We start from the raw sequence: 24,850 nt of genomic DNA on the forward strand, positions 1-24,850 counted from the left end.
CATTAAATAAGCTCTATTTTTTCCTGATGAACTATTATTAATATATTTATCATATACACATTTTCTGTTTTACTGGATGTTGTGATGGACTCCGTTTTGCACCAGTGACCTGTGTGCTTGTTTTTTGGCTCAGAACGTGCTGTTCTAATCAGACTAATGTTATCAAAGGTTTTAGTATCTCCATGGCAGTTTCCTACCATCCTTTTTGATTTCAGGGCAGGGTGGGGGCAGTCTTTCTCTCAAACTCAAGCCCAGTGAGCATGCATGACTTTAAGAAGTTCGCTGTGAGTGGTTTATCTGTCCTCTGCAATTTGGATGACACAGGGACTGGTGTCCAACTCCTGCTGTAGAAGTTTAAAAGGTTGTGGGAGGATCCACCTACCAGGAGGTGGAAAGAAGAGAGGGCTACGTTCAGAAAGGAGCGACGTCCCAGTCAATTGTGGGTCAACCAGAGCTAGTTTGGGGCTGTCTTACATCTGGACTGGATTATATGGAGCAATGCTGAGATCCCAGTAGAAAGAGGCTAAACGTGTATGCTGCTCCTTGAAATCTGAAGGAGAAATTGTGCCTGATCAATTAGCGGAAGTGCATTTACCCTGCCAGGACACTGCAGGTGAGAGACGGTGAATGAGGGGTGGGATCGCCCAAGACCTCTGAAAGTGGCCACCAGAGAGCCATCAATTCAAATCAATCCTGGCCAAAGGAGGCAAGGATGACATTTCCTACTTCATTAACCAACCCGCCGCCCTGCCCCGCCCCCCCCCCGCACGACCCTCCCCCACCACGCCCCCCGCCCCCAGCCCACACCAACTCCTACAAGTTTCAAGTTTCAACTCTGCAGGAGACAAAGGCAGGCTTGTTCTACTGGGGAGGAAGAGAGGGGTGCGTGGGGATGGGGAGAGGCCGGAAGAAGCTGATAGAAAACAGAAGCAACCTGTTTATGATGATATCAGGAATGAGTATAGAATTTTAAATCTTCAAAATAGCCATTTACTTCTCATAAGTCAATAAATAAACAGAATTACATGTCGTGTATTTGAAATGAGGATAGAAAGTAGAAAATGTCTTGCTCATGCCAAGTTGCTTCAGTTGCGTCAGACTCTTTGCAACACCAGAGAACCCTCCTCTGTCCATGGGGTCCAGGTAAGAATACTGAAGTGGGTTGCCATTTCCTTCTCCAGAGGGTCTTCTGGACCCAGGGATCAAACCCGCATCTCTTGTCTCCTAGATACTTAGAGGCAGGATGTGGACAAGATAAAAATCAAGGTTGACAACTTCACTTTTCAGTTACTTTGTTAGCAATAGAGGCAGCTGAAACATGTCAGGCTCTCAGACTGGCACTTTACATCAATCATCTCCTTTTTTGTTATATGCCAGGTAGAAGTCTAATCTTTTTAGGATCCAGCAAGAGATTTGCATATCTCCTATTTAGTCGATCTAGGAAGCCTAACAAGACTTATCAAAATGTTTTCTTGGCAGTTTCTGACTCTTCAGAGAAATTCAGGTCACTTGGATTTCAGTGTTAGAATTAATTCAAATGCTGAAGCAGCTGCTTCGGTATTCCAAATATACGATGTAAATGACAGTGTAGGACAGGTATGAAAAAACGTAGACTGAATTCTGCATTGGCTTGGTTCACCAGCATTTTTGTTTCACAAATTAGAAACTTTCTGATAGCAACAATCTGTCATTTCGTCTACTTTTATGAGAATATAATATAATGATTTTAGTTAGATGGTATAATTTTTATTTGTATTCTAAAATGGGAAAAGTGAAAGTTGCTCAGTCATGTCCAACTCTTTGCGACTCCATCCATGGAGTCCTCCAAGCCAGAATACTGGAGTGGGTAGCCTTTCCCTTCTACAGGGGATCTTCCCAACTCAGGGATCAAACCCAGGTCTCCCACATTGCAGGCAGATTGGTTACTAACTGAGCTATCAGGGAAGCCCAACAGCATATGAAATACAACAATTTGTGAAAAGTCCATACAAGGCACTTCATTGTGAAAAAGCTCTGGTTTCTCTTTCTATCCACTTTCTTCCTTTTGTCTCTGTGTTTACCAGCGAGTTTACGTCATTTGTGGTTTCTAAGCTCCTGTTCTTTATGCTGTAAATCTTGTTAAAACCCATGCTAGATGAGGCTAGTTGGTTGAACTACCGATGTGAATTCAGATATTCATTCAGATTAAATTCAGAAATGTCAGAAACATACACAAGTAGTGAACCTGTCTTTGAATCTACTATTTTATCTTTTGTTTATTTATGTGGCAGAATAAGTTGTTTATACGTGAAAGGAAGAGGGCAGAGGGTAAACTCCGTTTGAAGTTCCCATTTTCTGATCAGAGTCCCTACCAGAAAATGGTAGGCGGCTACGGTTAAATTGGACCGTAGCCTAGTAATGTCTCAATGTATCTGGAAATTATGGTCACATTTGTGGACAATTTTAAAGGTAAATTAAGTTTTAAATATATAGTCCTAGGAAAGGCTAGAAAGAAAAGTGTATAGGTGACACTAAGACATAAGCTTTTCTGGGGCAAATTTCTGGATAAAAACATATAATAAAAAGTAACTAATGATTATAACTATTTTCAGACAGGTAAATATTACATCCTATTGCCTTCCTGTATTACAGATGGGAAGACAATTTGCCTCAGATTACTGGTCATAGCCCAAGCCCATTCCTGGTGGTAAAGCAGTGCATTATCCATTTTAGGTGATTTAGCTCCTAAAAAACTCAAAAGTAACAAAAGAACAACATGTACTAGAGACACATAAGATTTAAAAGATTTTAAACAGCCTTGGCACATCCTGTCTTAAGACAGCCACATTTAAGCATATGTTGTGGTTCAGTCGCTAAATTGTGTCCAACTCTTTGGTGACCCCATGGACTGTAGCCCACCAGGCTCCTCTGTGCATCAGATTGTTCTATTATGGTGTTTACAATGATTAAGTACAGAAGGGTCTTTTCTATATTTGAATACACTCTAGAAAATTAATCCTACACTTGCAGATTTTCCCAGTTGTAGCTATTAGACGCTCCTAAAGCCTTGACGTGGGTTTATTTCTTTCTTCTTTTTACTCAGAAGTCTTAGAATCAAAATGGGGCACATGTGGCAGTAGTGAAGTTGTATAGTTTTTTTTTTTTTAATATCTCATGCTTTGGTTAATGCCATATCCTAGAATTTAATGAATAATAATTACAGGTAATATTTGTTAAATGTGGCTGAGACAGGTGTAATTATATTCTGAGCCTTTTTCATGAATCATCTATCTTCATATCTCTGCCAAGAAGACACACACATACACACATATATATACACAGGCATGTATATGTATTTTCATATATAAATGAGGCAATTGAGGCTAAAAGAAGTTAAGAAACATATATAATGTTTTGAAAAGGAACTAGGATTTTAACAAAGGTCAGTCAGCCTGATTTTAAAAACCTTACCCTTCCCATTATACCGGTAGTCTTACCATAGTCATTTTCAGCATCTTGTTGATATTTTACTCTTCCAAAGCACAACTGGGAATTTTTAAAATGCTTAATTGTACTTTTAATATTATAACATTTGAACACATTTAGACAGTCTGTCCTGGTACAGACAGTTATTAATCCTAAACTTAAATTCAAATAAAGCTCCAGAAACTTTCAAGTAAAACTCCAGTTGTCCTGGTACTCAAAGGGTTTGGTTCTGTTTCATAGCCTCTTTTATTTTCCAGTGTCCTTTCTGCAGGAGGGATTCTGGAAGCAGACAGTTCCTAAGGATGCAATCCTGTCTGAGGAAGTCTGAAGAAGGTTCAGAGAAACAAATGATTTCCATTGTCTTGTCCTTTTCTCTTGTCCTGCTAGCCTTTTCTACCTTGTTGGCCCAGGTTAACATTTAGGATTTTCATAACCAGAGTACAACTGGTACTTTCAATATTGTTCAGGAATAGCTGTTTGCAGGGAAATGGTTGCAAATGTATGTAGGCCCCAAAGCCCGAATACAGATATTTTAATTGGTAATCAAGGCTCCTTTATGCCTTTTTCCTCCTTGCTCCTTCTTTTTCTTTTCCTTATAGCTCTCCTCCTTTCTTCCCTAATCATTTTTTTGTGTCTGCAGGAGCGCATTCCATTTTTCTAGGCCTTTGCTCTCAGCTCCTGTTATGTGACTTCAACTAGGGTATTAGTAATACTGATAAAGATTTCCCTGTCAAGAGGGATTTGTCTTTTAATAAGAGACTCTTGAACTAAAAAGTTTTTAAAATGCAAAAGAATGAATTTCAAGTTGCAGGAAGTTTGGGAGATTAATTTGGGACATGAGTTCTTGAAACCTGCTTGTTATTCAGATAATTCCTATTTCAAAAGTGGAGGTATGTGTTCAGTAAAGAAACTGAATTATCACAAGCCAGAACCTACTTTTTTTTGGCTTCTCTGGTGGCTCAGATGGTAAAGAATCTGCCAGGAGACCCAGGTTTGATCCCTGGGTGGGAAGATCCCCTGGAAATGGGAATGGCAACCCACTCCAGTATTCTTGCTTGGAGAATTCCATGGACAGAGAAGCCTAGTGGGCTACAGTCACAGAGTCGGACACGATTGAGAGATTAACACGCACACGCACACACACATACACACACAGAATCTACTATTATCACAGTTATAATTGGGACCACAGCTTCCTAGCCTTCATGTAAGCTGACACTATTCCATCTGCCCCGTATTCACACATTTATACGATAATCAGGGCATTATACCCTTGAAGATGAAGAAGAGATTTTTTTTTTAATGTAAAAATCTCCAAATTTTAATTAAGACAGTTACAGGAATTCCCTGGTGGTCCAGTTGTTAGGACTCCATGCTTTCTCTGCAGAGGACCTGGGTTAAAAACGATTGGGGAAATACGATCCCACAAGCCTCTAAGCACGGCCAAAAAATAAAGATACTGCTTTAAAAAAAAGGGTCATGATAGCTTTTTAAATTGAAGTGTGATTGATTTACAATATTGCATTGGTTTTAGGTGTATGGAAAATATATATTTTGGTAGTTTTTTTAGATAATTTTCCATTATAGGTCATTATAAGATGCTGAATACAGTTCCCTGTACTATACAGTAAATTTTTGTTGCTTAAGAAAGATTTTAAAAAATTTGTCTACAATGTTTTTGATAAAATTAATTTTCCTTCTTGTAATGCCTATCCATGATTTCAATTTTAAAAGTATTGAATTCATCAATATATGACTTGTTAGGTAGGAGGTAACATTGCCAGTTGCTGAAATTCTATTCCTTTAGACATTTCAGAATTTGCTCTCACTCTTTTAATCTACTTACAAGTCAGGTTATCTCTGCCAGATGTGCTGTTTCTGCATTGTCTTGAGATTTCCTTTATAGGATTTGTGTGACACTTCTTACTGAGCATAACTGTTGTTCTAAATAACAAGGAATGTTCCCACAGGGAAGAAAGAGGGGGTGTTTTCAGAACCTGCATCTCGTGTAGTCCTGTCAAAGTTTTTGTAATTCTAGATGCGATAGTGTGGGACAAATGCCTTTGCATCATTGGTTATTGGAGCAGGAAAGGTATCCTGTGATACAAATCCTGTTTAGGATTTGGACAGATTATTGTCATTATCCTAGTTCTCTTTTTGTTTCTTTAAACATTTTCCCACACTGTTTTGTGCTCACTTTTGTTACCCACCTTCATGCTCCCCCCATTTCTCTCTCTTTTTCAATCCTCTGGTCTGGTTTGTTATTAATAACCAAAGTACCCATGTAATATTATATCATTTTTTGTTTGTGTAGAGTTATCATGGCCAGAATAGTTACCACTGACTGAACACGAGAGACATGCCCCACACTTCGTGTATTTCTTTCCTAATCTTTAATATAACCCTACAATTATTATTCCTATTTTACAAAGAGACTATAAGATGTCATCCTCTATCAGCTTCATCATTGTGTCATATCAGAACTTTACATTGAAGTTCACTCATTCATTTTCTTGTGCTTTATTCATGGAATATATTGATTCAGCCAAAATTGATTGAGTGCCTGTTATGTGCAAAGTTGGGATTCAAAGATTGTGGGGATTACCAAGGTAACTCACACATCCTTGTCCTATATTACAGGCTAGATGAGAAAATAATGCCTATGCATACATAACCAAAAATACAGGGTAAATCTGTAAACTTCTTCAAGATATTCCCTAAACTCTAGCCACTAAAAGAGTATCAAATACCAATGCAAGCTTAATAGACATGTGTTGAGTGAATGTTTCAATCAACTGATATCGGAAGAGTAATACAGATAAAAGTCTATGTAACTTAAGAAGAGAGTTTCCTTGGAGATTGTGGCATTTGAGTAAAATCTGGGTGTAAACTCCAACAGGGTGAAGGGAGGGTATTGCAAGGTGAGCAAACTGTATGGGCCTAGGTGTGGAGGTGAGGGGTGTGAAATGTAGTCTGAAGTTCCATGGGAAGGACCTTCATGGACTGGCTACTGGAAGTGGGCTTATTCACTTGGTAGAATTTTCATTGAGCCATAAAAGAAAATTTTCTTAAAAGTATACAGAACAAAGAAATGAAAGTCTCAATAGAAAAGGCAATATGTTAGGAGGTTGGGATTTACATATACACACTGCTGCTGCTGCTGCTGCTAAGTCGCTTCAGTTGTGTCCGACTCTGTGCGACTCCATAGACGGCAGCCCACTAGGGTCCTCTGTCCCTGGGATTCTCCAGGCAAGAATAGTGGAGTGGGTTGCCATTTCCTTCTTCAATGCATGAAAGTGAAAAGTGAAAGTGAAGTCGCTCAGTCGTGCCCAACTCTTAGTGACCCCATGGATTGCAGCCTACTAGGCTCCTCCATCGATGGGATTTTCCAGGCAGGAGTACTAGAGTGGGGTGCTATCGCCTTCTCCAACATATACACACTACTACATGTAAAACTGGTAACCAACAAGAACCTACTGTATAGCACAAGGAGCTATACTCAATATTTTGTAAAAAAAAACAATCTGAAAAAGAATATATATATATACATATATTTATGTATAACTGAATCACTTTGCTCTATACCTGAAATTAACATGACATTGTACACCAACTATTATTGTTTTAATTGCTCATTCATGTCTGATTCTTTTGCAACCCCATGGACTATGGCCTGCCAGGCTCTTCTGTCCATGGAATTCTCCAGGCAAGAATACTGGAGTGGGTTGCCATTTCCTTTTCCAAGGGATCTTCCTGACCCAGGGATTGAACCTGTTTCCAGCACTGGCAGGTGGATTCTTTACCACTGAGCCACGAGGGAAGCCCACAACTCTACTTTGATATAAAAAAGATCAGTATGAGAATCTCAAGTGGATTTGGGAAGGGGAATAAAGATAAGCCTCTAGCAATCTTTCAGCATTGCAAAATTTTGATAAGTGTACTAGATTTTTCAGACTTTCAGTTGAAACTTTATAAAACAAAATAAAGCAAGAAAAAATGTGATACTGGGTAAAGATTGTTATCTTCAACAGCAAACAAGTTCTTTATATCCTGAACACAGTTTTTGCCCCATTATTCTTTTGCCTGACTTGTTTGTCCAGTTCTAAGACAAACTGATTTGGCAGGGTTCTACATAAAATAAGCTACAGTAGAAGTAAGAAAAAAAAGATTTCTGTTTGGACATAATATGGCAAAATTGCCTGGGCTTCGGAGTCTGATAAACCTCAGTCCCAGTCTTAGAATGACCGTTATTAACTGTGTGATCTTGGACAAATCAGCTCATTTTTCTTTTATAGCTGCTATCCTTTATTTTGACAGATGTGGCTTGTTATGAGAAGGCAAAGAAATCCTTGTCATTCTTATCTATTCTTATTCTTATCTATTCAGAATGAAATTTTTATATCAGCCTGTTTTTTATTCCTTGGTTTATATCAGTTATTAGTGTAACAATACCTGCTTGATGGAGTTTTATGAGGATTAACAATAGAATATATATAAAGTGCATGTAGATGGTACTTAGAAAACAGCGACTTATTTTTCCTCCTAATTCTGTCCTGATTTCTCATTTTCCTCAAAGTGCTGTGAAAGGAAGATGAGAGATTTTTACAAATCCCTGTGATTGAGGAAAGTGTTATAGCATAGTGACTAAGAGTACACTTTTGGTACACACTATCACCCCCTAAAATTAGAAAGTAAATTCCATGAGGACAGAGGATTTTGTCAGTCTAATTTACTGAGGCATCCCCAAAACTTTATAGAGTATCTGGTACATAAGAGGTACTAAGCAAACATATGGAATGATGAAGAATTGGGTTAATATCTTGGCTCCACCGTTGACTTGGTTTGTATTTGGTATAAACTGAGGCAGAATAAGGTGAAATGATTTACCCAAGGTCAGAAAGCCTCAGTTTCTTCATCTGTAAGACAGTGATAATAATAGTATTTTTATTGAACTATCATCAGCATATAACATTAAATTGGTTTCAGGTTTTCACAGTGTAATGATTTGATTTGTGTATATATTGATAAAGATGACCACCATCAGTCTAGTTGACATCCATCACCAAACATGGTTACACATTATTTTCTTGTGATGAGAACTTTTAAAGTCTACCCTCTTATCAACTTTCAAATGTGCAATATATTATTATTCAGTCACTGTGCAGTTCATTACATCATTGCAGCTTATTTTATAATTGGAACTAACTTCATTTTACAGGGTTTTATGAGGAGTAAATGCATATGAATTTGAATGAGTTTAAAACAGCATCTGGCACATAGTGAGACTACCATAAATGAAGCTCTAAATGGGAAGGCACTGGGGCTCAGAAATTAATAGGTACCATTGGAATACTGCCAAGTACAAGCTGAGATAGAAAAATAGAAAGGGGAATTCAAAGGTAGGGTAGAATCTCTATTATTAAAAGAATATATTAACTTCTCCCTCAAACACCTTCCTGAGCTCTGCAGTGGGCAGATACCACCCTCTTCCAAAGTGTGATACAACACCATGTGCTGTGGCAAGGTGACCCTGTGGGAAACATATCACAGGGAAAAAGAGGGACCTTCCTCTACAAGGGGAAAGGGGGAACCAGCATTTATTGTAAGGCAAATTTGCAGCCAAAGTCTTAGCTATTCTCATCACTGACATAATCTCATTTCTTCCTCACTGCCAATCTCTTTGGTGGCTCAGACGGTAAAGAATCCGCCTGCAATGTGGGAGACCTGGGTTCGATCCCTGGGTTGGGAAGATCCCCTTGAGAGAGGCATGGCAACCCACTCCAGTATTCTTGCCTGGAGAATCCCCACGAACAGAGGAGCCTGGTGGGCTAACAGTCCATGGGGTCACAAAGAGTTGGACATGACAGAGAGACTAAAGTAGCAGCAGCAATCTGTGAGTTACTATTCTGTTCATGTCACACAAGAGGAGACAGAAGTCCAGAGTAACTTGATCGTAGTCACCCAAGTCGATGTGACTCCAGGCTACATATACATTTAGGATACACCCTTACTGGCTGTCACTTGGTTTCCCCAAGCCACTTTGCTGTAGAACAAACACAAATCTCTCATCTTCCAAAGCATGGCAACTAACAGCAAAATGGGGTTTCCCTCCTCTGAGAAAGAGAAAGATTTTCTACCCCATCCCAGAAGAAATACAGTATCTTTCCTAAGACATAAAAGGCTTTGGATCAATAATGATACATCAAAACTCAAATCTCTGGTTCATACGGTTTTTTTTTTTTTTTCGACTTCATAAGCATTTCTACACTGTCATTATGAAGAAATGAAAATGAAAGTGTTAGTCGCTCAGTCGTATCTGATTCTTTGAGATCACACGGACTATAGCCTGCCAGGTTCCTCTGTCCATAGAATTCTCCAGGCAAGAATACTGGAGTGGGTAGCCATTCTCTTCTCCAGGGACTCTTCCCAACAAAGGGATCGAACCTGGGTCTCCTGCATTGCAGGCAGATTCTTTACCATCTGAGCCATTAGGGAAGCCACATGAAGAAATAGCAGATTTAAAATGATCAGGAGTGCTATTGACACCTCTTATACAATAAAGAAGAGGTGAAGAACTTGACTGCAATTTTTGAAGAAGCTACCATTGTTAACTTCATCCCAGCAAAGTTGTATCTCAAACCATTAGAAGATGCCCAGAAGTAGAACAGACCTTGAACGCACAATGAAATTTTCCACTGAATCTTGTTACTCAGTGATTTCTTTAGCAGAAAAAAGTCACTGTATAATAAAGGATTTCTCCCTAAGTATAAAAAGAAAACTATTAATATTAGTTGCTATGTGAATAACTGTCACAGCATAATTTAATTTTCTAAGAAATTATTGAGAGTTTTCCTAATTCCAGATAATATAGAGTGTGACAATCTTTGTAACTTTAAGAATATTAATTGCAAGCCAAATGATAAAGCTATTTTAACTCATTCACAGGTTGTTTCACAGAAAAGCATTTGGTTGTCAATATGTAAACTCTAAGCTTCTGTTTGGCTTCTAAATTGATAAATATACTTATCATGACTGCTTAATCCATTTCTTTCTTGTTTGACCAGAACTTTTAAGTTTAATAATTAAGGCATGTTTGAGTATAACAAATGAATTTCAGGTGTGTTCTGTGTATTTCTCCTGTTGAAAATTTTGCAGAACTATGACTCACTGTGTTTTTTGATATCTTATTGTGCTCTATTAATAGATATTTCAAAGCAGAAACTTTCTCAAAAAGTATAGATTAAAGAACAGCATGTAGATGACTGACCAATGTATATCACTATGTCTTCACAAAAAAAGATCAAAAATTAATTTTCAAAGTTTTGTCAATAGGCAAAGATTGGAATTTTGTTTATAAAATTTGCTCATGAATTAAACTTGCATTGTAAATCAATCAAGGGGAAGGAATGTATGCTAGCATACATTATTTTTCCAATGCAAGAGCACTGTTCTACCAATAAAGTGAGAAACATGACCATTTGCTCCTATCTCATTCCCCCAGAAAACCCTTTATTTATGGAATTTAATTAATCCTACTTATTATGAAAATTTAGAATCTTTTTTTTTATAATTATGCTATAGAATTTAAATATTGTATAGTTGTATGGTACAATATTTAGTTTATTTGGAGATGGTATTCATTTCATAAATGGTTTCATATTTCAAATCAAGAAAACCTGTTAATGAAGATACATTTCACAGCAATTTATCAATTACTTTTAGTTACATGGTAAGACACCACTGGGATATAATGTGTTCTATCATCTTTATGATATGTTTAGAAAGCACAGTTGCTTGATTTGTTGTCAACCAAAAGATGTTGGTGGTAAATCAAGTTATTTTCAGAAGATGGGCTGTTTAGCTGTATGCCAGCACAATATCAAGAACAGAATATGGGAAGTGCTCAAGTAGTCCAAATTTTCCAGATTATGTAGATAGGCTTAACTTCTTGATTGTGAAGTAATTTGAGGAATGGAAAATGACTAAGTTGCAGTCTCTTGTCCTTAGGAACCTAGCAGTATTGAAGAGTACTGTGTCATTCACACAAATAATACAGCAATAATATACAATATTGTATATTGTATACAATAATATACAATACACAATTGTATATACAATATACAGTTGTATACAATATACAAGTATATATTGTATACAATAATATACAATATAATATATAATACAGTGTTTTATGAAAATAAAATATTAATAATATAATACTCTAATATCAAACTTCTTTTTAATATTCACAGTGTGAGGAGAGCTCAGTGAGTGGGGAAATCATATTCAGTAGGGCAATGATGAAAGAGTCTTGACCTTGTTATTGAAGGACTTCAAAAGGTTGCACCACGGGTTAGTTGTTCAATTTGGAGGGAATGGAGGAATGAGCCAGAGCCTGGGAAATAAGAGGAAATGTGATGATATCGGTTAAAGAGAAACAACTAAAGCAACCAGAGAATTTGGTTCAGCGTAGGAATAGGAAATGAAATGATGTGGGGAGAAGCTGGAAAAGAGGATAGGGGTTATTTTGTGAAAGGACTTAAATGTCAGGCAAAAGGACTTGATGTATTTTTGTAGATAATAACAAGGCTTTGAAAAATTTTGTATAGAAAGACTGATTCAGTAAGAAATGTGCATTTGGAACTTGTTCTGTATCAATGTATAGAATAACAGTAAATATTGGAGGTTGGAGAACTATTTTAGCAGCCTGTTGCAGGAGTCCTGGCTTGCAGTAAAGAGGACTGGAGCTATATTACTGGCACTGGGAGAAGAAAGGAGGAACATATCTTAGTAACCGGAAAGTACTTTAGAGTACCTGTGTCTTGATGACTAATTTGAATGTGCGGGACAAGGACTTAGAGCAGTTGGTGATAATTTTAAGATTCAAGGCTGAATTATAGTGGAAGAATGGTTCTGCTACTATTAGACATCGTGGAGTCAGGAGAGAAGTATTAACAGGGTAGTTAGGTATCATGAAGGTTACCTAACTGATTGATTTTGGTTATTGTGTGTGTGTGTTTTGGTAGGCTGTAGATAATGCCACAGAAGTTTATTTCTTGATCGCACTCCATGTCCAAGACAGATGAGAGGGAATCTTTTTCTCCATGAAGCCATTCAGAGTCCCAGCTAGAGGGACACCTCATCAGGAACTGCAGTAGCAAAGGAAAGAGAAAGACTTAAAATTTTCCCATAGATTTTTAAACATATTGTCAGCCTAGATGTGAAACACATCATTTCTGCTAATATTTCGTTGGCCAGAATGAGCCTCATGGCACCACCTGAATATGAGGGAGCTGAGAACTACACGCCCTTGTATGCTCAGGAAGAAGCGGATGTTGGTGAACACTAACAGTATCTATTACACATTCAGTGAGTGTAAAGAAGATGGATTTTTCCATCACTGTGGGTTATGTGTGTGTAAAAGGGAGGATAATGGGTAGAAAAAGAAAACTTTCTCCTGCTTTATATGAAAAGCTCTCCCTGCACTCAGCCAAAGGAGGTTTAGACTCACGGGCATTTCTACTCTTAACACGACTGAGCGACTGAACTGAACTGAGCTGATTCTTTCATTTCAGCATAATATTACCAGGTAATAATATTCAAGATTGACTGGTTTGACCAAACTAATTCCTTTGTCCTAAAGTAAATAAACCTTGAATATTCATTGGAAGGACTGCTGTTAAAGCTAAAGCTCCAATACTTTGGCTACCTGATGCAAAGAACTGACTCATTGGAAAAGAAAGACCCCGATGCTGGGAAATATTGAGGGTAGGAGGAGAAGTGGGTGGGGCAGAGGATGAGATGGTTAGATAGAGTCACTGATTCAATGGACATAATTTCAGCAAACTTCAGGAGATAGTAGAGGACAGAGGAGCCTAGTGTGCTATAGTCCATGGGGTCTCTAAGAGTTGGACATGACTTAGTGACTGAACAGCAATGATATTCAGGCTTCAGAGGAGTAAGAGGCTTATTGCAGAATGTTCTCTCACAATGCTCAAGAGAATTTCTGGAAGTTTTAGAAAATAAATTCTTTGTTCTGGGTCACTATTGCAATAGGAAACATAGGATCATTTGTATTTCTAAATCTTCAATAAAATTTAATTTGTAGCATGTACATAAAAGTATTTGGAAGGCTACTCAATAGCACCTGTGATTTCATGTACCACAGGCACAAGAAGAGTTGGAATAAGCTTAGTCACAAATATTTACTGTTGATATCACCAGTTACATCAATAAAGAAAAACTAATTTTTTTCACAGGGTAATTATGAGAGGCCAGGGTAAGTATTTGTTACGTTCCGTGGCATAAAGCATTCCCAACCTTTATATATTTAGATTTCTATTGGTCTATGAATGCCAAGGAAGGAAAGAATGCTGAATGTGTTCAAATGTTTCACTCTGTTAATAAATATAATGAGTAAACTTTACAATAACATCAACTATTTATATTTATTGTATCAATGTAATAAACTCTTTCCTTCTCAAAAGTCTCCTGGTTGGAGTAAGTGACATAGTAACCCTAACTCTATCCTATTCCTCAGCACCAGAAGTCGTTAGGTTACTATATGTTAATTCTTCTTGTCTTATACCTGGGAATTGTGCACTGCTATATACAATGTCCTTGATTACTATATGAGCTCATTAAAATTTAATTAACTCTTGAAAGATAGATTGAAAGTGAAAGTGAAAGTGAAGTCGTATCTGACTCTTTGCGACCCCATGGTCTGTAGCCCACCAGACTTGATTGGGGAGTTGATATAGATGTGACATGCAATGCTGTTATTTAAGGTAGACTATTATGGGACAATTTTTAACTGAGTAAGTTTAAGAGATTAATTTAATTGTACCTTGCATATGTGCTGAGTTGCTTCAGTGGTGTCCAGCTCTTTGAGACCCTATGGACCATAGCCTGCCAAGCTCCTCTGTCCATGGGATTCTCAAAATGTTGAGCTTACATCCACTTTGAAAGGGGGCTAATAGTTGAATATCACAAATAGAATTCAATCACTCATTTATTTCAGAATGTAATTCATGACATAAAATCATTATAACTAACATCTGTTTTCTCTATACCCTCCTCTCTGAGAAAAAACCAACCAACAAAACAACAATAACAAACTCTAAAGATGATAATCTAAGGTAAATTTTATGAGGAGCAATTTTAATGTAGCAATTAACTCAGTGAGCTGGATTGGCGCTGATTGAAATGCTTCTTTTTTTTTTAGTTTTTAAAAATAAAAGCTGAGCCCTGAGCAATGCATAATGCAGCATAATAGCCATTGGTATGAGTTAATGATACTTCCAAAATTATGGAACTCACAGTCAGGGAGAATCAGATACCCTGTAGGAATTTGACTTAGAGCAAAATATTTCATTTCATTTCTAGTACTGCAGGTTCCTTCAAAAAAAGGGTGTGGGGGGGGAAACATCACACACGTGGAACCTCTGCCAGAAAAGTCCAATTAATTAAACAAAGACAATAAGTTGCTATATAGTACATAATTTCCAGAAATCTATAGTCTTTTAAATAAAGACAGAATTAATAGGAACACATATTGATTTTGCAGTATTCTGTATAAAAATGTGACTAAGATTTGCTGAAAGCCACTTAAACAGAATAAAGGGCATATACATTTAATACAAGCTCACTGATAATAGTTCAATGAAACTAAGCCATGCCAGTGGGGCAACCCAAGATGGGCGGGTCATGGTGGAGAGATCTGACAGAATGTGGTCCACTGGATAAGGGAATGGCAAACCACTTCAGTATTTTTGCCTTGAGAACCCCATGAACAGTATGAAAAGGCAGAATGATAGGATACTGAAAGAGAAACTCCCCAGGTCAGTAGGTGCCCAATATGCTACTGGAGATCAGTGGACAAATAACTCCAGAAAGAATGAAGGGATGGAGCCAAAGCAAAAACAATACCCAGCTGTGGATGTGACTGGTGATAGAAGCAAATTCCAGTGCTGTAAAGAGCAATATTGCATAGGAACCTGGAATGTCAGGTCCATGAATCAAGGCAAATTGGAAGTGGTCAAATGAGATGGCAAGAGTGAATGTCGACATTCTAGGAATCAGTGAACTGAAATGGACTGGAATGGGTGAATTTAACTCAGATGACCATTATATCTACTACTGTGGGTAGGAATCCCTCAGAAGAAATGGAGTAGCCATCATGGTCAACAAAAGAGTCCAAAATGCAGTACTTGGATGCAGTCTCAAAAACAACAGAATGATCTCTGTTCGTTTCCAAGGCAAACCATTCAATATCACAGTAATCCAAGTCTATGCCCCAACCAGTAATGCTGAAGAAGCTGAAGTTGAACAGTTCTATGAAGACCTATAAGACCTTTTAGAACTAACACCCAAAAAATATGTCCTTTTCATTATAGGGGACTGGAATGCAAAAGTAGGAAGTCAAGAAACACCTGGAGTAACAGGCAAATTTGGCCTTGGAATACGGAATGAAGCAGGGCAGAGTAATAGAGTTTTGCCAAGAAAATGCACTGGTCATAACAAACACCCTCTTCCAACAACACAAGAGAAGACTCTATACATGGACATCACCAGATGGTCAACACCGAAATCAGATTGATTATATTCTTTGCAGCCAAAGATGGAGAAGCTCTATACAGTCAGCAAAAACAAGACCAGGAGCTGACTGTGGCTCAGTCCATGAACTCCTTATTGCCAAATTCAGACTTAAATTGAAGGAAGTAGGGAAAACCACTAGACCATTCAGGTATGACCTACATCAAATCCCTTATGATTATACAGTGGAAGTGAGAAATAGATTTAAGGGACTAGATCTGATAGATAGAGTGCCTGATGAGCTATGGATTGAGGTTCGTGACATTGTACAGGAGACAGGGATCAAGACCATCCCCATGGAAAAGAAATGCAAAAAAGCAAAATGGCTGTCTGGGGAGGCCTTAAAAATAGCTGTGAAAAGATGAGAAGCAAAAAGCAAAGGAGAAAAGGAAAGATATAAACATCTGAATGCAGAGTTCCAAAGAATAGCAAGAAGAGATAAGAAAGCCTTCTTCAGCGATCAATGCAAAGAAATAGAGGAAAACAACAGAATGGGAAAGACTAGAGATCTCTTCAAGAAAATCAGAGATACCAAAGGAACATTTCATGCAAAGATGAGCTCGATAAAGGACAGAAATGGTATGGATCCAACAGAAGCAGAAGATATTAAGAAGAGATGGCATATTACACAGAAGAACTGCACAAAAAAGATCTTCATGACCCACATAATCACGATGGTGTGATCACTGACCTAGAGCCAGACATCCTGGAATGTGAAGTCAAGTGGGCCTTAGAAAGCATCACTACGAACAAAGCTAGTGGAGGTGATGGAATTCCAGTTGAGCTGTTCCAGGTCCTGAAAGATGATGCTGTGAAAGTGCTGCACTCAATATGCCAGCAAATTTGGAAAACTCAGCAGTGGCCACAGGACTGGAAAAGGTCAGTTTTCATTCCAATCTCAAAGAAAGGCAATGCCAAAGAATGCTCAAACTACTGCACAATTGCACTCATCTCACACGCTAGTAAGGTAATGCTTAAAATTCTCCAAGCCAGGCTTCAGCAATATGTGAATCGTGAACTTTCTGATGTTCAAGCTGGTTTTAGAAAAGGCAGAGGAACCAGAGATCAAATTGCCAACATCCGCTGGATCATGGAAAAAGCAGGAGAGTTCCAGAAAAACATCTATTTCTGCTTTATTGACTATGTCAAAACCTTTGACTGTGGGATCACAATAAACTGGAAAATTCTTCAAGAGATGGGAATACCAGACCACCTGATCTGCCTCTTGAGAAATTTGTATTCAGGTCAGGAAGCAACAGTTAGAACTGGACATGGAACAACAGACTGGTTCCAAATAGGAAAAGGAGTTCGTCAAGGCTGTATATTGTCACCCTGTTTATTTAATTTATATGCAGAGTACATCATGAGAAACGCTGGTGGAAGAAACACAAGCTGGAATCAAGATTGCCGGGAGAAATATCAATAACCTCAGATATGCAGATGACACCACCCTTATGGCAGAAAGTGAAGAGGAACTTAAAAGCCTCTTGATGAAAGTAAAAGTGGAGAGTGAAAAAGTTGGCTTAAAGCTCAACATTCAGAAAATGAAGATCATGGCATCCGGTCCCATCACCTCATGGGAAATAGATGGGGAAACAGTGTCAGACTTTATTTTTCTGGGCTCCAAAATCACTGCAGATGGTGACTGCAGCCATGAAATTAAAAGACGCTTACTCCTTGGAAGGAAAGTTATGACCAACCTAGTTAGCATATTCAAAAGCAGAGACTTTACTTTGCCAACAAAGGTTCGTTTAGTCAAGGCTATCGTTTTTCCAGTGGTCATGTATGGATGTGAGAGTTGGACTGTGAAGAAGGCTGAGTGCTGAAGAATTGATGCTTTTGAGCTATGGTGTTGGAGAAGACTCTTGAGAGTCCCTTGGAGTGCAAGGAGATCCAACCAGTCCATTCTAAAGGAGATCAGCCCTGGGATTTCTTTGGAAGCAATGATGCTAAAGCTGAAATTCCAATACTTTGGCCATCTCATGTGAAGAGTTGACTAATTGGAAAAGAATCTGATGCTGGGAGGGATTGGGGGCAAGAGGAGAAGGGGACGACAGAGGATGAGATGGCTAGATGGCATCACTGACTCGATGGACGTGAGTCTGAGTGAACTCTGGGAGTTGGTGATGGGCAGGGAGGCCTGGCGTGCTGCGATTCATGGGGTCGCAAAGATTTGGACACGACTGAGTGACTGATCTGATCTGATAATAGCAGACAATAAAACTCTTAGGGACATTGTTTTTTTTATTTGTCTTATTTATTTATTTTTAAACTTTTAATTTTGTTTTGGGGTATAGCCGATTAACAGTGTTGTGACAGTTTCAGGGGAACAGCGAAGGGACTCAGCCACGCATATATATGTATCCGTTTTCCTCCAAACTCCCCTCCCATCCAGGCTACCACATAATACTGAGCAGAGCTCCATGTGCTGTACAATAGGTCCTGTTAGTTATCCATTTTAAATATAGCAGTGTGTACAGAGACATTTTTTAATTTTGAAATAACCTCTTAGTAGCAGCAAGTACAACAAAAAAACAGAATTAAACAAGAGTATTTTGACTGAGTCAGGAGAAGGCTTTAATTTATTTTGTAAGTAAACTCTTCATACCAGCAAATGCAATAAAAAAGAGAGTTAAAAAAAAATATTTTGACTGAGTCAGCAGCAGGCTTTTATTTTTTTAAATAGCATTTTATGTCATTTCAGAAATCTAATGCAAAAAAGGATTGCTTAACAAGGATACTTACAATTGCTAGTTTTCTAGTGTTTATAATCATAACTTTATTTTTAGTGTCTAATAATTTATCGAGTTTATCAAATTTCAATGATCAAGTATCAAGTTTATCAATTTATCAAGTTTCCAACAACCATTTTATCAAACGCAGGTAGGTCATAAAGTTACAGGCAAAAGAAACAACTTTTAAAAAGTATTTTAAAAATAAACACTACGGCAAGAACATTTCATTTTTAAAGACAGTGCCTTTTTATTATGGGATCTTAATCAATTAGTATTAATTTAAGCAATTCTTAACATGGCATTTTATATGCGTTAGCAACAAACATGGGATGCAGAGATTCATATATTCATTCTAGTAACGGAAGAGGTACTGTTAAATAACAAAGGAAATCACTGGAGTAGTTATATAATACATTAAAGCAATAAGAGCTGTAGAGGAGCACTGACCTCTAAATGGGCAAGTAACTCAATGGTTCTCTCTTTAAAATCTCAACTTTTTTCCTCTTGCCATATGTATTGGATCCCATCTTCGTAGGTGAGAAAATGGCGCCAAGTTTGTTGCTGGATGGAGCTAAAAAATTTGCCAGGCATTGAGTCTCACAAGTGGCAGTGCCGCATTTCCGCTTTTCCATCTGATGACTGGTGACAGTGAGCAAATTTGAACGGTTAGAAACTTAGAGTCAGGATTGGATACAACTATCTCTGTGACATCACATATCTCATGTTGATGAAAATGAAAGGAAACATCCTCACGTCAGTAACTCAGTGTTTTGGTTTGCAAAATACTTGGATGATTTGATCGAGTTTCTGGACACCTTGAAGATGCAGCTTAGAAATCATATAGCAAACCCTCTGTTATAGTTAATGTTGAATTTCCCAGTGTAATTTTTTTCTTTGGCAATTCAGAATATATTCCAGATAATTATAATAAAAGTTTTTTTTTTTGTCTTATATTCTTTTAAATATTGATTAATCTATTTCCCTCATAGCTCAGTTGGTAAAGAATCTGCCTGCAACACAGGAGACCTGGGTTTGATCCCTGGGTTGGGAAGATCCCCTGGAGATGGAAAGGGCAATCCACTCCAGTACTCTTGCCTGGAGAATCCCATGGATAGAGGAGTCTGGCAGGCTACAGTCCATGGGGTCTCAAGAGTTGGATAAGACTTAGTGACTAAACCACCACCACCAATCTATGTCCCAAATTTTTCAAAAAGGTCTTGAATTGCAAATTATGTATGTAATCTGGAATATGTGAATTTAAATATATATATATATTCATTTCTCATACCTTTCAAACAAGAATTAAGCAGTGTTAGTTAATTTTTGTTAAGTTTCTTGATTTCACTGAATTGACAGTGTTGACAAATGTCAGGTATTATTTCAAGGGAATAAAATTTACCACCTATTCAGGTACTCTAACTACTGTAGTGTAGAAATTCTATTACTATTAGCATAAATACATGAAGATTACTATGTCCCTGCTATGTACTACGTTCCTATATTCTCAACAATTTTAATGATAGGTTAAATGTTAAAACCAAAAGGCTTTTTGTGTCAATGGTATTAATATTCATCATGTTCCTTCAGCCACCTGGAAAAATTGCATGATAATATTATGGATAAGTCATAAATGATAACTGTAAATAATTCATTTGAATCAACTTCTTAGTATTTAGAGAATTTATTTATATCAATCCTATATTTTTGTACCATCTTTTGTTTTAGTGTACTGGAAATAGACACAATGATTGCTTTTTTGCTGATTATTAGGAGTTATAGGGAAATTTCAGCTCCTGTAAAAACCAAAATCTTGGTTAAACTTGATTAAGTGTAAAGTGGGAGGGAGATACTGGCAGGAGGCTAAAAACTCAATATCCAGAAGCCAGTGTATATACATAATTTGAAGCAATATGCAATGGCTTTTATCTCAATGTGTTTATTTTGTATGGGAAGTACTTCATTATCTGCATCTTTGTATAGAGATAGCCTAAGAGTAAATATTTTAAAAACTCATGTGAAACTTTATGGTTTATACTCTCAGATATTCTCCACAGAAAATTTTTCTTACAGAATTACATGAACTGAGTATCTATTGAGCATGAGTGTATGCCGACAAACCAATTACTCAGGCAAGGAAACACACCTAGAAGTTTAATTTGTGTATGTTAGTTGTTCAGTCGTGTCCGACTCTGCAACCCCATGGGTTGTAGCCCACGAGGCTTCTCTGTCCATGGAGTCTCCAGGCAAGCATACTGGAGTGTGTTGCCATTCCCTTCGCCACGGGATATTCCTGACCCAGGGATTGAACCCAGGTCTCTTACATTGCAAGAAGATTCTTTATCGACTGAGCCACGAGGGAAGCCCACAGAAGCCTAATTACCTGGCTTATATATCGGTCTTATTCATATCATCTGTTTAACTCTTTCTTTTTCATATGTGGTAAGCATGGCCAATGTGCATTTTCAAAGAATGGTTTAATGCTCTTATAAAGATTGAACCAGCAATTCACACTGAACATTCAATTCTAAAAGGTGATAGACTTTTCCTGAAAAACAGTAGTAATCAGAATTTGACCCAAACATTTCAAACTAATAAATTTAAAGTAATAAAAGAAACGTGGGTCAAATTGAGAAGGTTGAAAGGGATTTCTTTTCCAGGATATATTTGGTGAATGCCTTGAACAGAATGTGAAATACTCTTTGTGCTTAGTGATAATTGGTGAATGTTTGATAATTGGTCTCAAGGTTTGTAATAGGATTTTAAACTATCCTAACTAAAATATTCTCTAATTTGAGTTAGCTAGGAGGGTCATGATTCTACTTTAAAGAAATACAAAGAACTTTTATGTTTTTTGGTTTCATTCTTGTGAAACTGCTTTCCCAAACAGGAATTTTTATGTAAATCTGATAGGATATACCCTAAATTATCATTAAGATGGAGAAAGTTGACTGAGTTGGTTAGTGAAAGGCCTGGCACCCCAACTTTTATGTATTTTCCCTCATTGACTACCAGGCAGACATGACCTACCAGCCTACCCACCTGCTAATAACAAACACTAGTTTAAAGCAATGACCATTCACACACATGGAAATTCTTGGCTTTAAGAGAACTTATTATAGGATATTGAATATAGTTGCCTGTGCTATCCAGTAGGACTTTGTTGTTCATCTATTTCATATATGGTAGTGTGTATCGGCTAATCTCAAACCAGTTTATCCCTCACTCACAATAGAAGATTGTTTTCTATGTCTGAATCTGTTTCTGTTTCATAAATAAGTTTAATATCCTATAACAAACGATAATGGAAAAGGACACAAAAAAGAAAAGAATATATATAGAGAATACATATATACCTATATATGTATATATATAACGGAATCACTTTGCTATACATGAAAAACTAGCACAATTTGTAAATCAACTATACTTCAATAAGAAGAGAATGTAGACAGTGATAATTATAGGCCAGATTGTAACTCTTAAATTGTCTCTCTTTAAAAACATGTCAGTTTCAGGGGCTTTTGAAACAGTTTTTAAATGGGTCTCTTATCCCAGCTCTTAATAGTTGTCTGTGGAGGTGTGTGAGTTCAGTGACTCTAGCTTGAAACTCATGTAATTATACTTTTGGTTGCTCTCTTACTATCTGCCAGGCAGATACCACTGAACCTTATTTACTTCTGAGTCTTAAAAAGTTGGTGGGCAAGTGTGGGATCCTTCTGCCTCACTCATGAGTGTCAAGTAACATAACCATGTTTTGGTACAGTCTGTAAAGTCTGTTACTTCTTAATCCCGTCCCATGCAGGTATAAAAGTTGAAAAAGATCTCAGATGAGATGACTGATTTTTGTGAAAAGACAATATTGAAGAATAAATCTTCATCAGCTTTATTTTTTAAAGGTGTTCAAAGTTTGAGATATTTTCTACATAGGCTTTCTCAGCTTTTTATGAGCTTTATAGAATATTATATGGTTGAATGGCTCAGGATGTTAAATTCTTCCTCTCTCTTCAAAAAACTGACCAAATATACTGATTCCAGGAAATTCAATTTCCTGAAAAGTAATTGATGAATGTTTTATAAATATTTCTAGTAATTCAAAAAGGTTGTGAGACCAGCATGAAAATATAATTGTTAATAAATAACATTATGTGTTATTCTATTTCTCAGTGAAATTCACCTCATAATTAATGAATTTCCTTAAAAACATACTGGGTAAAAATAGTTAGCAGATGAATATATCTAATGAAAGAAAAGATCAAGATATAGACAGAAATACTACATAATATCACTAATTTTTCTGTCATTGTTCAAATGTTCTGCTAGTTTACCAGAAACTTCATGGCAGGTTTAAAGTTGTTTTTATCCAGGAGAAAACCAATTGAACATTACAGTCAGTTCTGAGAAGAATGTCCTGTAAACTAGGTAAGCTTTGAAATGAAAGGAAAAGAAAAATCTATGTGTACTATCTATTACATGTACGTGATTTAGCAACCTTTATGTATCACACCCAGAAGGGAAATAGACAAAATGCTGATAATTCTATGAGAAGAGTTCTAATATGACTTAAAGCAAAGATTTTTCATGAGTAAACTTATTCTCCTTGGTCTTCAAGAGAGTTTAAATTCAGTTTTTTTTTTTTTTAATTCAGTTTTATAAAACCATATGGAGTCAAAACCAATTTAGACACAAGCAAATCTTCATATTATTTATGACATATGCATGAATTTGGACTTAAGACTTTTTAAATATAGCATTTTAAAATAAATTTATTTTTTACTGGAGGATAATGGCTTTACAGAATTTTGCTGTTTTCTGTCAAACCTCAACATGAATCAGCCTAGAGGGGTGGGATGGGGAGGGAGATGGGAGGGAGTTTCAAAAAGGAGGGGATATATGTATACCTATGGACTTAAGAGTCTTTTAATAAATGGATAATAACATTTTTAAAGGCTTTCCACTTGGAAGTTGTAAATACTGCAAACATTTTCATCCTTCACAGTTTTTAAAATTCCTTAAAATTACCATTCAAATAAAATGACACCTTTCAAAATAAGCTTTTAAAAAAAAATCCTGATGTACATGCTACTTATTGAAAACATTTTCAAGAAATATTATTTTATATTTACAGAATATTGGAAATATATTTACAGAAATATTGGAAATAGTCTCATGAAGAATAGTATTTTAATTATAATTCTGTTTCATTAACAGAGCAGTTAGCAATATAGAAAGATCCCCTATGGACTAATGTCTTTTTAACTGGGTCTTCTAAATTTAACTTCTTACCAGATTTAATTTGCCACTTGATTATTTCCTACTTAGATTTCCAGAAAGAGATGTGAAAGTTCAGGATATTGCCAGAGTTGAGAAAAATGTCTATATAAGCACCCAGCAAAATTCCACCTCATATAAAATATATACTTTGAGTTTCTCCTAGTTTGCTTGAGAATTGGATTAGTATAGTAGAAGTTACTACCTTTTGGGTTTTCTTGCTTCATGTTCTGGTTCTGCTCCTTTAAGTTCCAATAGCATATTTCTTGACAAAGCTGAAACTGTCCATTCCTGTCTGTCAGAAATTTCATCAGAGAGATTTATCAGACTGACTTTATTCTTTAAAGAACAAAGAATTTAAGAAACAGTGGAAAATCTTAATGTACTATTCTTAAATATGACTTAGAAATCTAATGGCACAAGGGCCGTTAATTACATAGCAGTATTTGATTATAATTTTTTCATACTTTCAAAAGAAACTAGGATTTTCAAGTTACTAACCTTTCAGTGGGTTTACCACCACCTTCCAGATGGTTTAACGCAACACAGAGCACAATGAGAACCACCGGCAGCTTCAAAATACCCATTGCTTCTCAAATTTTCTGAAAAGAATAATTCAGCTCTAAAATAAAGAAATCTATTGTAGCTTTGTTTAATGACATATTAAACTAGAGCCTACTTTAAAAAATCTTTTAAAAACATAATTTCCAAGGATCATAATTTTATTGATATGGTTCAGACTGCTCATGCAATTTTCAAATATTTTCAAAATTTTCCTTTACCCAGTT

At 36.8% G+C, this 24,850-nt stretch overlaps 2 protein-coding genes across 9 annotated transcripts in view; one reads left to right on the plus strand and one right to left on the minus strand.

Annotated features, from left to right (window-relative positions):
- Positions 1–260: 260 nt before the first annotated feature.
- The window catches only part of SLCO1A2 (solute carrier organic anion transporter family member 1A2), a 120,059-nt gene continuing 95,469 nt past the window's right edge, over positions 261–24,850 (plus strand). For 3 of the 8 annotated variants that reach the window (XM_070789983.1, XM_070789984.1, XM_019961475.2), the window contains exon 1: positions 263–613. The gene's annotated coding sequence lies outside the window, so the exon portion shown is untranslated. Of the gene's footprint in view, positions 614–899; positions 1,144–24,850 lie in introns of those variants that run through there. The other 5 variants (XM_070789988.1, XM_070789987.1, XM_070789986.1 and 2 more) reach the window with 4 other exon arrangements.
- On the minus strand, positions 19,244–24,840 carry IAPP (islet amyloid polypeptide). The gene is made up of 2 exons (XM_019961478.2): positions 24,564–24,840; positions 19,244–19,433 (listed from the first exon to the last, which is right to left on the minus strand). The coding sequence occupies exons 1-2, from the start codon at positions 24,647–24,649 to the stop codon at positions 19,244–19,246; spliced, it is 276 nt and encodes a 91-aa protein (XP_019817037.2). The 5' UTR covers positions 24,650–24,840.

The sequence above is a fragment of the Bos indicus genome, chromosome 5, assembly GCF_029378745.1.
Source record: "Bos indicus isolate NIAB-ARS_2022 breed Sahiwal x Tharparkar chromosome 5, NIAB-ARS_B.indTharparkar_mat_pri_1.0, whole genome shotgun sequence".
In the NCBI taxonomy this organism is placed as follows: domain Eukaryota; kingdom Metazoa; phylum Chordata; class Mammalia; order Artiodactyla; family Bovidae; genus Bos; species Bos indicus.

Excerpts from the sequence above, each read along its gene's own strand:
- IAPP (XM_019961478.2), bottom strand. The coding sequence starts at position 24,649 with ATGGGTATTTTGAAGCTGCCGGTGGTTCTCATTGTGCTCTGTGTTGCG. Across the intron at positions 19,434-24,563 it reads GGTGGTAAACCCACTGAAAG|TCATCAGATGGAAAAGCGGA; the intron begins GTTAGTAACTTG and ends CACTGTCACCAG.